This window comes from Fulmarus glacialis, unplaced genomic scaffold, assembly GCF_000690835.1.
Source record: "Fulmarus glacialis isolate BGI_N327 unplaced genomic scaffold, ASM69083v1 scaffold8017, whole genome shotgun sequence".
NCBI lineage: Eukaryota > Metazoa > Chordata > Aves > Procellariiformes > Procellariidae > Fulmarus > Fulmarus glacialis.
Window position 1 is genome coordinate 29756 of NW_009221216.1, and position 14653 is coordinate 44408.

The 14653-nt window shown below is 43.8% G+C and overlaps 1 protein-coding gene across 1 annotated transcript in view; it reads right to left on the reverse strand.

Annotated features, from left to right (window-relative positions):
• The window catches only part of MEGF6 (multiple EGF-like-domains 6), a gene marked incomplete at both ends in the record, with an annotated part of 43148 nt that extends 29481 nt beyond the window's left edge, over nucleotides 1-13667 (reverse strand). The window contains 8 exon segments of the mRNA XM_009581010.1: nucleotides 1-2; nucleotides 4-73; nucleotides 656-778; nucleotides 2834-2971; nucleotides 5532-5654; nucleotides 8304-8426; nucleotides 13493-13643; nucleotides 13645-13667. The exon segment at nucleotides 1-2 is cut by the window's left edge and continues 42 nt beyond it. Coding sequence (XP_009579305.1) covers nucleotides 1-2; nucleotides 4-73; nucleotides 656-778; nucleotides 2834-2971; nucleotides 5532-5654; nucleotides 8304-8426; nucleotides 13493-13643; nucleotides 13645-13667 — 753 coding nt within the window.
• Between the last annotated feature and the right edge of the window lie 986 nt (nucleotides 13668-14653).

The following is a 14653-nucleotide window of genomic DNA, read 5'->3' on the forward strand; positions in this document are numbered from 1 at the left end:
CATTCGTACGACCCCAGAGAATTAACACAGAAATGGTCACAGTTGCCATTATCAAGACGACATTCATCCACATCTAGAAAAAACAGATATAAATGTTGATTAGGTGCAAGTACCTCTGCTTAGAGAGTGCACTCTGTGCCTGGCTGCAGCCGAAAAATTATTCTGCACATAAGAAAACCCGATTTTCTTAGTACTTTGGGGCTCTCCATTTCTCACTGGTATTGGAGATATTAAAACATTTCAGGGCAATACGGAACAGATTATTTCACCTATTTTTCTGTCTCAAGTGAAAACAGCTGCTTTAAGCTGTTAAGCTCAGTTGATCCTTTGGTTATTTTGAGGGCTCTCCTTTTGTAGAAGTAGTCTTTAAACACACATCAATATACAGTGTCCATGGAGAGAGGAGGAAAAGTTCCTCTCTGCTGGCTCGCCTCCCACAGCCCCACATCTCCATGCTTGCTGCTGGGTCGTTACTTTATTCCAGTCTCCAAAAGTGGAAATTACACATTTGTAAAACCTTACCAGCAAAGCTGGTATGGTCACTGATTCTCTTATTAGGAAAATGCCCAGCAAGCCCTGCGATGAGTTTTGACAGCATTTCTTCTACCCACTGTTGTGCTTAGCTAGACCGAGCCACCGGTATTAAAGGACTCACCGTCGCAGGCGCAGCCGTCGGCGTTCGGCTGGAACCCCGCTTTGCAGGCACACTCGTAGCCGCCCGCATAGTTGATGCAGAATTGGGAGCAGCAGGACTCTCCAGTCTCGCACTCGTCCAGCTCTGCAAGGAAGGGGCAGCTTGGACATGGTCTGAGCTGCTGCCACAGTTTTGCTCGGTAGCTCCTGCACTTTTCAGCACAGTCTTTCCTCTCCCTCCACCCACATAAAACACTGCCTGAATCCTGACGGTGGCTGTCTTCTACCTTCTCCCACAGCAGCCAATACCCTCCATGTCCAGGGAGAGGCATCTTTTCTGCAAGCCTTAGGTGCCACGAGGTGATTTACAAAACAGACACCAACTAGGTCTCAGCCGCCCACAAATACCATCTATTTAACAGTAACCTACATTTACCATTTGCACCTTTGTACGTTCAACCTTTTTCAATGCATAATAACAGTGAAACAAAGCTCTGATCCTGCTGGACATCAGCAGCCTGCTAGATGCAATTGTAGTTTTTGATAACTAATTGCCCATTGCCTTATCCTGCCCTGTGTCCATCCGGAAATTGGTATCCTCGACACCGCTGTTCTGGTGATTAGATACGAGAATCGAGCTGTTATCTTTTCACCGCAGGCTCTCAGCTGATCTCAGCCCTTGCAGCCTGCTGAGCGGGTCGGTGGCCATTCAAGGGCCACCTTGTCAATGCTGAGTCTGCAAAATGCTTTTGAACGTTACCCAGACGAGCAGCCGCAGATGGGAAGGGTCATTGTCTCAATTAACCTTGGAAGGAGTACCAACATTATTAGGAAACACCGACAGGAGAAAGAGGAGAAAGAAAATGTAATTAATCAATTGAGGTGAGAAGGTCAGCATGAAAATGATTAATGCAGGTTATTTGAACATGGAGTGTTTTCCAGAAATGTCACAAGCCGAGCTCCTCTGCAGTACGTCAGACGGTGCCTTGCTCTAGGGTCTAGCAACAGTCCCCTGTCTGTGCAGGAATGTGAAATGTGCATCCAACAAAAAGGAGATTTTTGCTGTGAAGAGCAGCTTTTCACGTCCTCAGCCTTGCCAAACCTTCCCCTGCGCTCTCACTTCCCTCGCTGTGGCCAGAGTAACTGCTTCCCGCTGAAATCTCCATCAGCAGGTCACCGAGCTGGGGCACGGGCAGGAGGCTGCTCTGCCTCCTCTCATCCGCACACAAACGGGACTGCATAACCCATCCCACCCCTGCGAGGCTCTGGGTCCAAATCTGCCTCCCTGACCTTCTCTCCTTTTGCTTTTTAAGCTCCAGCATCAACCGCCCCTGCAGACCTTGGTGCTTCCCTCCTCCCCTGCTCCTTCCTCTCTCCTGCACTTGGCTTTTTTTATTGCAAGACTCTTCTTGTCTGTAATGCCTCTCGCATTCACCAGAGCTCCCGCTCTCCACCTCTCCTCATGTCTTACTGTACTGCTCTGTGATGCCTGTTCTTCCCACCCGCCCCTTCTTGGCCATTCTTTAAAATTTTAATGGCATAGTGACAGCAAGTCTAAACCAGAATGAGATACAGTTTGCATAGCAAAAGCCGTAAACAAAAAAAATCACATCGTAAAATTGTTTAAAACATGAAGGAATTTTTAAGCTTTTCTCTTGAAAAAACCCAAGTCTAACTCTATTGCTTTCACTGCCTAAGTGAGACTTCTCACAGCCAGAAGTGCAATCTCATCACTGAGCAAAGCTGATGGAAATAGAGCAACTTGCATAACACAACTTGGAGTTTGTGCATGAAGCACTGCAGAACAGCAGTGCTACCGCTCCCAGCCAGAGCCGACCCTCTTCCCAGCCACCGGCTGAGGAAGGGAAGGAAAAAAATTCAGGCAAGTGATGCTTGGGCTGGACACAATGAGATACGGCCACGGCAACTGGTGATGCACCAAAGTGTGATATTCCATTTGGGAGGCAGAACTCCTTCCCCTCGTTAATTAACAATCCCAGCAAACACGCAGAGCAAGGCAAGCTGGAGCAGCGGCTGAGGAAGTGCCAGAGGACAGTATTAATTAAAACTTGGAGGAGAAGGGCAGGGGATAGGAAGGTATTTCCTTGAGTGATAGCTCTCCTGCAGGCTTCCCCTTGCAGAGAGACCTGCCGTACCTTCTCCCTCCTCCCGCGGAGATGCAGCATTCGCCATGAATTACCTGTGCACGTTTTGCCATCAAAATCGAGGCGATAGCCGTCGTCGCAGGAGCAGCGTGGCCCCGCAGTCGTGTGCTCGCAGTGATGAGAACAGCCACCGTTGTTGTCCTGGCAGCTATCGACAATTTCCATTTCGATGCCTTGCGGAGAAATAAATCAAAGGGATGTTAAAAAGCAAGCACAGGAGGAGAGTCACTGGAGAATAAGCCTTCTGTAAAAAAGCATCCATAAGCCAACTGCTGTAGCAGGAAATATAAACTCAGCTCCAACACACACCCGAGAAGAGCATGTTTTGGAGTCGCTGAACTCCAGGTATTTGTCTCCTTGTGCCCTAACAGTGGATGCTCTCGACTTCGGTAACGTGAAGCCGGCTCACCGTTTCAGCAGTCTGCCTGCTACAGGAGCGTTCATGGGTTTCCTGAGATTTATGCTTTGTTTGAACCTACCAGCGAGTTCTGCCCTTGCCCCAGAGGAGGAAAGGAACCATCTGAGGAACCCAGGTGGTTCATCTCAACCCCGACTGCTTATGCTTTCCAAAAAGTAGCTTTTAGTTTTATATGTGAATGGGAAAGAGGTGGGGTCTGAAACACCCACCGAACACAAATGCTTTAAAATTTTCATAGCAGAGCCCTGTTGCCGAGCCTGACACCTAACCACAAAGGCAAAACAATCTGCAGGTTTTGCCCCTTGGATGTCCCTTCAAGGCGGCACACGGCAGCTCCTCTGCTGAGACTTTGTCCCCCTACAATTAAGACAGGGTGGTGGTACGATGCCGTCACCAGCCCCCTTCGCCCTGCGAGACCACCCCACCCTCCGGCTCTCAGCCGCGCTGGACAGTCCTTACAACGTTTTGGCCAGGTCCAGTGGAAACCCTCATAGAGGAAAGGGAACATCTGTCCACCTCATTCCCACCAAAGTACTTCATTAAACGATTTCTTTAGGATGAAAAGAAAATATAAGGTCAGTTATAAAGTTTCTCTTGAAGAATTAGCCAGATTGTCTTGTTACAGAGGTATTTAGAGAGGAATTGATTTCCCATACTATGTAGGAGAACTGAGAAACACCCTCCCTAAAGGAGCCATCCAGAGTGGTGTCCATCAGATCTGGTGCAGAGGATGGCATTTCCCCACTGCCACGGCTCACGGACACATCTGTGTCGGTGGGTCTGATCCCTTTTTGTGCCCCCGGGAGCAACCTGCCTGCCAACAAGAAATGCAAGTCTAGCTGGAAGAGGGTATAAATTAGGAGAACATACATGGAGGGCTACATCTCATGCATGGTATGATTATCTGTGCCAGGGAGAAGAAATCTAGTCTCCTGCCCAGTGTGTTAAACTGGGATTTAGGAAACCCAGCGATCAAACGCAGAATCTGACTTTATACACTAATCTACATCATTTACTTTGTCGCAGTTCTTCATTAGTAAAACTGGAATAACAGCTCTTCCCCATGCCACTGGGGAAATGAAAGAATAAACAAAGATTGTAAATTGCTCAAACACTGTGATAATCCTGATCATAAATATATGCAGAATGTTTTTATTTTATTTGTTTGCTCTGTAATAGTGTACATAAGGCACAGAGAATCACTGAGATTTGCTGAACATCAAGAAAAAAATACTATCAGAAAATCACAATGAAATCTAAGTGGTCTAAACCACTTTTTTATCCCCATAACAGATAATTTCGTATCTATATATTAATTGCATTTCCTCTGCCATTGCACTACTCACAGTTCCCCATCACTTATGAAATAATTTTCCAGGATGTCTCTCACATAATTGGTTTTTGGTTTTAATGTATGTTAATGCTTTGAAGCTGAGTTTCATCCTTAATAAGTATTTCTTACACACACATTCTTAAAGAAAGCATTCATTCTCTGGCATGCAGCATATTTTCCTAAGGAAATTCTGCTGAAAGTTCTCGCACAGTATGATGAGATTGAATGATCTTTGCTCATCTCTTTGCTAAACCAGGTCATGCCTTTGTCTGCATTCCAGTGAGCTTATGTTAGGTCCATAATAACACCAACTCTTCTACATCACCTCCTTTATTAATCTAAATTTGCCCTCAAGGACAGCCCAGAGATCACCTATCAACTAACAGCGCTGGAAGTCCGTCCCCTTCTCAGGAAAAGTAGCGTTGATTAAGAAACCTTGCTGGCCAGAGGTAAGTATGTGAGGCAAGACAACAGGGCTCAGCATCGGTTTAGTTTGGGAAATTTTAGTTATTCAAATAGTTTTTTCACCCCGATCTTGCTTTTTTCCTTTTTTATTTTAAAAGCATCTACTTAACAGTGCCAGTCATCTCAGGAGAAACATAAGTAAACCCAGGCAGATAAAGACAAGAGCAGAACATCATGTTGGTTTTCTCTTGCATCCAGCATATAAGAAAATTGGGAGGAGGAGAGCAGGATCATAGAATAGCAATATTTTTGGTAGCTCTGCAACAGAATTCACCGGACTCTGAAGATAAACCAACAGGGCTATTTGCTCTTTGAAACGCAGTAATTAAGGTCTGTGAACACAGGCTTAGGAACCTGCAAAACCAGCAGTAGCAGAAGATGAAGAAAATAGTATTAAGCTTGAGCTTTTGCAACCATTTATTTTGCTGGGACTGCTAATCCAACTGAATTAAAAATGAAGCACAGCAGTTTGCAGATAAGATAGCCTGAAATGCATAGCTGTAAAAGTGTCACTTACGGTAGCATTGCTTTCCATCAGCCCCCAGCTCGAAGCCAGGATTACAGACACAGGTGAAGGATCCCAGAGTGTTCACACAACGATGAGCACACCTGGCTCTCCCTTCTGCACACTCATCAATGTCTACAAAGCAGAGAGAAAGGCAAAGACATTCATTTGGATATTACAATAAAAAATAATATTGCTCTACATGTACATGGCCGTATTTCCAAGCATCCACTGAAAAGAGCATCCTTATGTTAGTCTACAAAAGACAGCATCTGATGAATCCAGGAACACCGAACTCACAACGTTATTCTCCAAAATAATCTTTTTTCCTAAACACTGTTGTCCTTGAACCTCTCAGTGTGAATATTTACAATATCAAACATTATATTTACAGTATCAGCCAAAGCAACTTGTTCATTATTCCTGTAAAAAGAGCAGTGGCAAAAGAAGTCACGTGAAGATCTCAGAAAAAAGTCCTATCCCCCAGTACCCTAAAATTATCCCTAGGTCCTCAACGCCATTATATTTAAATTAATGGAGCAGGAAACAGCTGATTATTTTCTGAATATCAAATGATTTGGATTAAGTGGTGGCTGGGTTTCAGCAGATATGATGGAGACAGATCATCTCTATCACATTCCCGAATCCTGCAGCTTCTTCTACAGAAGTCCAGCAGGGAGGCACCTACTCTAATCAGAGGAGTTTCACCCCACCTGTAAGAAAAGAAAAAAGGTGAAGAGCTGTAGGTGGGGAGACTGTTCTTCACCCAGTCCTCTGTCAAGCAGTCTGTTTCTCAGCTTTACACTCGCTAGTCTGTATTTTGGAGTTAAATGTCACCAAAGGCATCCATCTTCCTAAAAACTTAGTAGGAGAGCATGAAAATATTTTTAAGGAATAATAATTGGGAAAAAAACCAACAAAAGCTTACACTAAATACTGCTGCTGTGGAGCACAGTTGCAGAAAACACCAGCCTCCTTGCAAAGACTGGCATTATCTTAGACGTGGCAAACCCCTAACCGACCTCCTGCTTCTCCTCTTGTTCTGACATTTCGCTTGCAAAATACAGATTATTCATCGCAACGATCCTGGGTCAGCCTCTCGCACGCAGGAGACAACAGTCCGGTGTGCAGCTCCTCGCCTTTCACCACAGCAAACTACTTTCTAACAGGTTTTTTTCCTCCATATGTGCTGTAACCAGTGCCGTACTCATGGCCCCTTGTACTTGAACACAAGTAGCTTTACGAATGCAATCAGCCCACTTGCAAAAAGAGGCCCCAGGCAGTGCAAACACCACACACAGACTCATGAAAATTTCAGGATAAATGACAGCTTCTCTGAAGCAACAATGTGAGTAGCTGGTGTTTAGAATAAAATGGGTTATTTCTCCTTTTTCTGTAATTAATTGTCACTTTGCAAGTAGAGTCTGTTAGCAAACGCTGCACATGTTCTTTTCTCTTTTTCTGCTTTTTCAAATAGAAAAATAAAAAGTTGGAAAACTGAACCACAGCCACCATCCTGCACATGTTTCTCCATATCTTGTAAATGCAGCTAATAGCTAAAGTATGACACCTGAGTTGCTCTCTGTCTCCTTCTAGATCGGTTTCCAAAGAGTCAAATACCAGCTTGAATTTTGCAAAAGACGTTGAATAATTTCTAGGAGGAAAAACAGTAATTGTATATCCATGGTAAGACATAATGCTTAATGACTCAAAAGACTGTTGCCATGAGGTCAGGAAGAAAATTTATTCCAATACATAACATTGCAAGTTACCTAGTGCTTTAGTTTATACATAAATTAACAGAATTGTCAATGTGTATCCAAGATAAAACGAGTAACATGCTGACCCTAGTATTAAACCCACTGCTGTTTCCATCTATTAATCATCAGTGAAGCATCTACGCTACTTGAAAACACTTTGCTTTTTCAGTAACCTCACCCATGAGCAATCCCAGTAAGAGAGGGGAGTCACCGAGGTGTGCAGTGCTACTCGCCGAAGGCCTTATAGGCAACTGAGTAAAATACTCAGGGTAGGAAGGAAGTCTTTCGCAAAGCACCCAGTACTCTGTATAGACAAGACAACAATTTAAGTATGGGCAAAATTTTGGCCAAGTTTTGAGAAGGAGGAGTTTAAAATTAGTGTCTGAATACATTCCCTGATCCTGATAAAAGCCTGTGCACTGTGAAGGCCACTTCATAAAACTGAAACTATCTAGCTTCCAAGCATCATATTGAAAGAGAAAAGCAGGTATTTTGGTCTCTAATTCCCCCACATTTAAGGTCAGAAATGCTTTAGATCCTTTTGAAAATCCTAGACTAAATACAGGACTTTGGAATTCAACTTTTTAAGCTGCTCTCTTTGGAAATCTTAGACTTCATGATTTCTTCCTTCACAGTAGTTTCTCTATTAATATGGAAGCAGTTCTCCAGCTAAAAAGCCCTTTGAATTCTAAATAGGCTTTCAGTGACCTGGTTCAGAGTGTTACTTGAACCAATTTTCCAGGAGCTGTATCTGGGGCATTATTTTAAAGAGACCCTACAAGAATAACATTACAGCATCCACAAATCCAGCTGCTATAAAGCCTGATTTAAGAGATCACAGAGTAATTTTCATTACTAAAAATGGTCCTTCAAGACTATCGGCTGACATAAATATCACAGAGAGAAACGCCGTTTCAAAATGCATGCATATATTTGTATAACATACTCCTTTCCTCTTAAAGCTCAGTAAGCCAGAGCACTGATTAATGCCTTTCCTCCCAATAAATAGTCCATAGTTTCTTACCTAAACAGGACTTTTTGTCTGCAGAAAGATAATGCCCTGGATGACACTCGCATTTTGCAATTCCTCTCTTATTTTGACAGATTTGTGAGCATCCTCCATTCCCACTTGTGCAGGGGTCTATCACTGAAACCAATTAGAGCACACTGTCAACTTAAAGGTCACGGTTTTGTCTGAAAATGGTCGTACCTGCTGTCGTTACAACTAACAACGAAGATTACTGTAGCTGTAAGAGATTAGACTGAGAAAAAAAATATTTGACAGAATTTGGGGTATAGTAAAGCAGTTGTTTTTCTGCATGCTATTTTCTCTCTTGCTGGACAGCATTTTTCTAGCAATGCTTTAAACAGCAGGAAACTGAGCTCGTCTTACACCTTGGAAGTAGGACAAGAAAAGCACATTTCATCCTTATTTTGCTGTAACTGAGCAGGTTTCAAGAGTTGCTCTAAACAATAGCAATTAGCACTCCAATATGTGTGAACCCATAAACATGCAACAGTGGAGTTCACCACGGAACAATGTGTATTTAAAAGTCTCTAGGGGAAATAAATGCTAAAGAGCCCCGAAAGACCTCCTTCAGTCTAAAACCATCTGCCGTTCATGTTGTACATCAAGATTTTTTTCTTTTTTTGAACAAAAACGTACCATTTTTCAAGGATAAGCCGCTCTAAGTGGCAAGTACTTAGAAACACTATTTATAACGTGTCTGCAGAAGTCTCCACCTCAAAGATTTCCCTGTGTTTTATGGGTTTATTTCAGGAACACATACCTGCTGGAAGCGTACTGATGTATTTGCCCAAATAAAAACTTGGCACACACAAAAATAGACCTACCGGGACTGTTTGGACAGGTCTGATTTGAGTTAAGAGCCAGAGTTTTCATACCAAAATCTGGTATTCTGCCCAAGGTTGAGGTTTCAGTTTGGAGTACTAGTTACACTAACATGCTGGTGAATAACATCGCATAGGCAAATTTGGAGGACACCTTTGAAAATACGTCCTCTAGGAGTTCTTCTTAGTTTCAAACAAAGCTTTTTTAAAATTTAAGCCTAATTCCTTACAAATCAAGCTCTAATTCAGTTTTAGCATTTTACGAATTACCGTCTGACTTGAGACATTTGGCCAGTATTCCTCACTCGCCTCCAGCCTGACATCTCCTTCACTGGCCATCTCAAGCTCTGTACAAGCCAACTTCTACAGGGGCACCAGGAAGAAAGGCAACATCAGTTCAACAGCAACGGCAGTGGAGTCAGGATTTCAGTAACCCTGGGGAAGTGTTGAAGGTGTTTTCCTCTAGACCTTGCTGCTTTGCTCTTCCAGTGGCTAACCACATACATACAGACATAGAGCTATGCAGGAAAAGGGAATAGGAGAGAAAGAGATATTTTATAGAGATACATTTAAGTATGGGGTGGGGTTTTTTTAATTTCCTCCAGTTTTCACTTTTCTGTTTAGCCAGTGGCATTTTCTGCCACCGTTCGGCAAAGGAGGACATTGCCCCAGAACACCTTCAAATTCCCTTGTTTCACCTCCTGGCATCTCAAGAACGTAACCGTTCAATGCTGCAGGCTGAGAGTTTGACCTGACAGTATTGGGGGAAAAAAAAACCCAAAAGCCATCAAAAAAATCACTGTTAAGGATGTAGAATTGAAATTTTCTGCTGGACTTTCAACATGATAGGTTGCAAATAGGTTTCCAAGGGACAGCAGCACTTCATCCTACGTGACACTTTCAAGGCTGACAACTTGGCTCTGCAGTCTGACAATTTCTGCTCTACAAAGGATTTAGCTTCAAGTAAGAACTCGTTTCTTGCCGATATGAAATATTATTTGCTGATTCTTTTTTTATGTGGATAAATTAAATGAAATCACTATCAAACAACCCTTGTTAAACCTGCGTATTATAAAAGTTTGCAGAGCATCTAAAGCTTTAATTTGAGAATGATTACAGCATAGAGTAAAACTTGTAATACTCTGGGACATGACAACAAGCAAACAACAAATTATAGGGTAGATGTTAGTAAAACATAGTAATTTGAATAAAGATAGCAGCCTTGGAAGTCCTTAGACAAGATAGTTTGTAAAGGAAAGATCTTTAGGACATAAGGCAACCACTGATTGACTTGTTTTCCACTGACATAACTGTTCCTTCCTGTTACAGGCAGGTTTCAGAAAAACCTAAAAATAACTCATTAATTTTTTTTTTTCCCCCTACGCATTTGGCTCTTATTGTTTGACTTAATAACTTTAGTGGATAACAGACTCCATCCTACGAAACTCTATTCCAAGCTGTTAAACACTATGGCAAAAAATTTACTGGAACTGTTTCATTTCCTAGATGTCCCAGGACATCCAGGGACCTCATCTGAAAAAGCCATGGTGATGGCAGCAATGTTCTTGGTGAAGTGTGAGTATGGGCTCTGCACGTGCTGTGGACCTTCCAGGCCAAGCCTTGACTGCAAGGTTGTAAAGAACAGGGTCTCCAGTCCTATCTGCCAGACCCCTAGAGCACCTAAAGAAAGATAATTGGGCCTTATCAAGTTCATTTTCTTGCTCACAGCAACCATGACTTTACACTGGAGAAAATATAAAGTGGTAAGGAGTAAAATTTCTTTCTCATGGCAGGGAAGGTTAGGGGTGGAAATAGTATTGACTTATAGAAGGGAAACTCAAAGTGGCTTGAGGAAGATATTTGTTCTTACCATCCCTGAATAACCCAACAAGGAATTCACTCTAGCAGACATCTTATATAGCCCATTCTCTTACACAAGTATCACAGCCACTGCTGACCACATCCATACATGGCTCACCCCCAGAGCAGCTATCTCACCACTTCGTCTGATGCCACACCACTCCATCCCACCGGTTTGCCTCCACACTGAAGGCTGCACCAGCCTGCTAGGCTTGGGTGTTTCTGTACGGCCTTTCAGGGCTACGGGGTGCAGCATTAGCTCCCAAGGAGTCAGCGAGGATGACTCCACACCTGCAACACAGCTATGCCTGCTGTAGTAAACACCCTCATGACGCTGTAGTTTCTCCACCCAAACTAGTGCTACAGCAGTCATCCTTTCTGGTTGGAAATTAAAAGCAGCCAGGCTCACCTCCTCCCACATATTCTACTTAAAACATCTCTAATTGCCAACCCAAATGTGTTCATGGCCACTTTATGCTCATATGTTCCCGTAAAAATCTTGTCCATTGGCTTAACTAGCAGTTTTCTCTCCCAGGTGTTTATTCGCTAAGGTATTTATGGGAGAAAAGCATCCTACGCGGTCTTAATTTGCTTCCCTTGCAAGGCAGATTCTCCTTCCTCTGACCCTGGGGCGGGGTTGGCATATCAAATTTGGATTTACACTGCCCTGAACACAGGTAACCAGGCATACACGGGAACTCCAGATAAGGTCTCACCCACAGACAAAGCTGACCTTGCCCCTTTCTCCACTGTTCAGTAATTACCGGCTGGTGACGAACTGCTGCCTTCGGTGGGTGGCTGACCCTCATCAGCCCCACGATGTGAGGGAGTGAACAGCCACAGCTGCCTGTGTGGTGGCAAAACCTCACCGATTAGCGGACCAAGTCTGCTCGTTTTGTTGCTGAGTTGAGCCAGAGCGTGGAGTGGCACTTGAAGGTTTGAACTGCTCCATGACCACCCAAGGGACAACTCCCACCCGACCGGGCATCACCACACTCAGACCCTGCCAATTCAACCTCTGTCCCACCACAACACTTTGGAGCACAAGTCTTATGGGGAGCGGCTGAGGGAACTGGGGCTGTTTAGCCTGGAGAAGGGGAGGCTGAGGGGAGACCTCATCGCGCTCTACAACTACCTGAAAGGAGGTTGTAGCGAGGTGGGGGTCGGTCTCTTCTCCCAAGTAACAAGCGATAGGACGAGAGGAAATGGCCTCAAGTTGCGCCAAGGGAGGTTTAGATTGGACATTAGGAAAAATTTCTTTACTGAAAGAGTGGTCAGGCCTTGGAACAGGCTGCCCAGGGAAGCGGTGGAGTCACCATCCCTGGAGGTATTTAAAAGACGTGTAGATGAGGTGGTTAGGGACATGGTTTAGTGGGCATGGTGGTGGTTGACGGTTGGACTTGATGTTTTTAGAGGTCTTTTCCAACCTTAATGATTCTATGGTAACACCTTAAAAAAACACCAAAAAGGTTTAGGCAGGGGTCCCAGCTAGCTTGGCCAAGGACATCTCGAGTATCAGAGGCACCAGAGGAGCCGTGAGAGGTTTGGAAACGGGCTGGAGAACAGCGGAGGAAGGTCTCTGATGCCCTCTCCCCACTAATGCTCCCCTTTTCCGACTCTTTCTGACAATCTCAGGGACAACACGTGGCCATCCCGTGAGAGATGGAGGGATGAGCTGGCTGCGGACGCTCGCTGAAGCGCAGCGCGTGCCGTCCCTGGGGAGGGCAGGACTCGGGGAGGCCAAAACCGAAGGCCAAGCGCTCGTTGCACACAGCATGAGCTGGAAGCAAGCTGAACAGCAGGATTTACTTACACTTTATACACAGCATATAAAATCTCTGAGCAGAAGAGGAGCCATATGGAAACGGTTTTGTGACAGGAATTTTAGCGCAATAAATCCATAAATTTGGCCCTATCTTTCTCTGGCATATTCAAGGGTACCATGTGTTTGCGCTTGTGTTGGGGAGGGGGGTGGGATTTGCCTTAAAAACTGATGAATATGTTAAGATATATGAGAGAAAAAAAACAATAATCAAACCCAAAGGTAGCATTTCTGTTCTGCTTGTGAGAGTGTTTGCTTAGAAACCTGAAGAGGAGGATGAATGAATCAGACTGCGATTAGGAGCGACATAAGCCAAAAGCAGATAAAGAAAAGACTTTATGTAAAACATAACATGTTCTACAGGCCAACTCTATATACAACATGATGAGCAATAAAATGTTAGAATTAAAACACGATTAAGTTCCTAACCTATGTCGTCATCATCAGTGTGCAACAAGCAGCCAGAAGCCTACGAGGCCAAAATTTTCTTCAAAGTTGTGAACCAACGTGAACTTCACACCTCAAACACATGTCGTTTTAATCCTGTTAAGAAGTGATTCCTAAAGCTCCTTTTGGCAAGCAGGGTGAACTATGAATTAAATCAGTGACCTGAAGCACTATCCTAGGGTCTTTTAAATTGCCTTTAATGTGTGTCTCCAGGCAGGTAGTGCAGGACTCACCTTGACAGGATTTGGCATCCCTCTTCAGCTGGTAGCCCGGCTGGCACTGGCACTTGTATCGGTCTTCACCGAGCTGAACGCACTCCTGCTCGCAGCCCCCCTTGTTAACACTGCAGGAATTGACGGCTGGAGCCAAAGAAACATTGAAAAAAATGCATGTCAACAACCCAAGAAACTTATTTCCTATATTAAATACATAAATGACAGTAAAAATACGCAAACCTCGCCAAACAGCTTTCATAAATGCACCTGTCCCCATCCCCTGCGTGATTACTCCCCCTTGCATTCGTGGTGCTTGTTTGACAGTGTCCCACGTCGGCGAAAGCCCGTGGCTCCAGCGAGAGGGAGGTGAGATCCAAGAGCTGTAATGCTGACTGAAGTACAGCCACCCTTTGATCCGACAGCAGCTAAGCACTTGAAAATCCACTGAGGGAAGGAGGGGAAAAAAAGAGCGGCCCCACTGGCATTTTCCCATTGTTTTTTTTCTGTCCCTGCTATCACTGATTTAAAAAAAGAAAAAAAAAAAGGAATTGTCTTTCAGGCTGATTTCCTCAGCCTCACGCAGAGGAAGCTGCAAATGACAGGAGTCACAAGCTCCGCAGGACAGACTTACAACGTAAACCACAAGGAACAAGAGGCTCTTTAGTACATCTCTAAAGATGCTTCTTCTTTTACCCAGACAAATTAATATTCTTTTTTGTTCAATATATATCCCCGGCCTCTGGAGAAACATTTCTCCTCCTGCCAAAATACGTTAACACACACCCACACCTATTCGCACGCTGCATATAAAAATAAGATGGATCGTTTGAACCTGTTATTGTGCTGTACGTATGTAAGTGTGAGCATGTGCATGACTGCATCTATATATATTTTAACAGCAGGGATGTATTATGTTCTCCATGAGTAGCTGGGAAGACTATTTAGTCCTTCATGGAAGGCATGAAATTCTGGGCCCAATGAAGTCAGCAAAGAGCTTTGATATTTATTTTAGGAATATTAATATTAATTTATTTATCTGTAACAGACATTAAGAAAACATTAGCCACAAAAGCTGCTGTAGGATGCATTTCACCCTCTGCTACCAATTAGCAAATACTTAGTTTGTGCAGTCAAATCTGTGTTAAAAAGACAAAAAAAAAAGCAAATTTTTACATTATC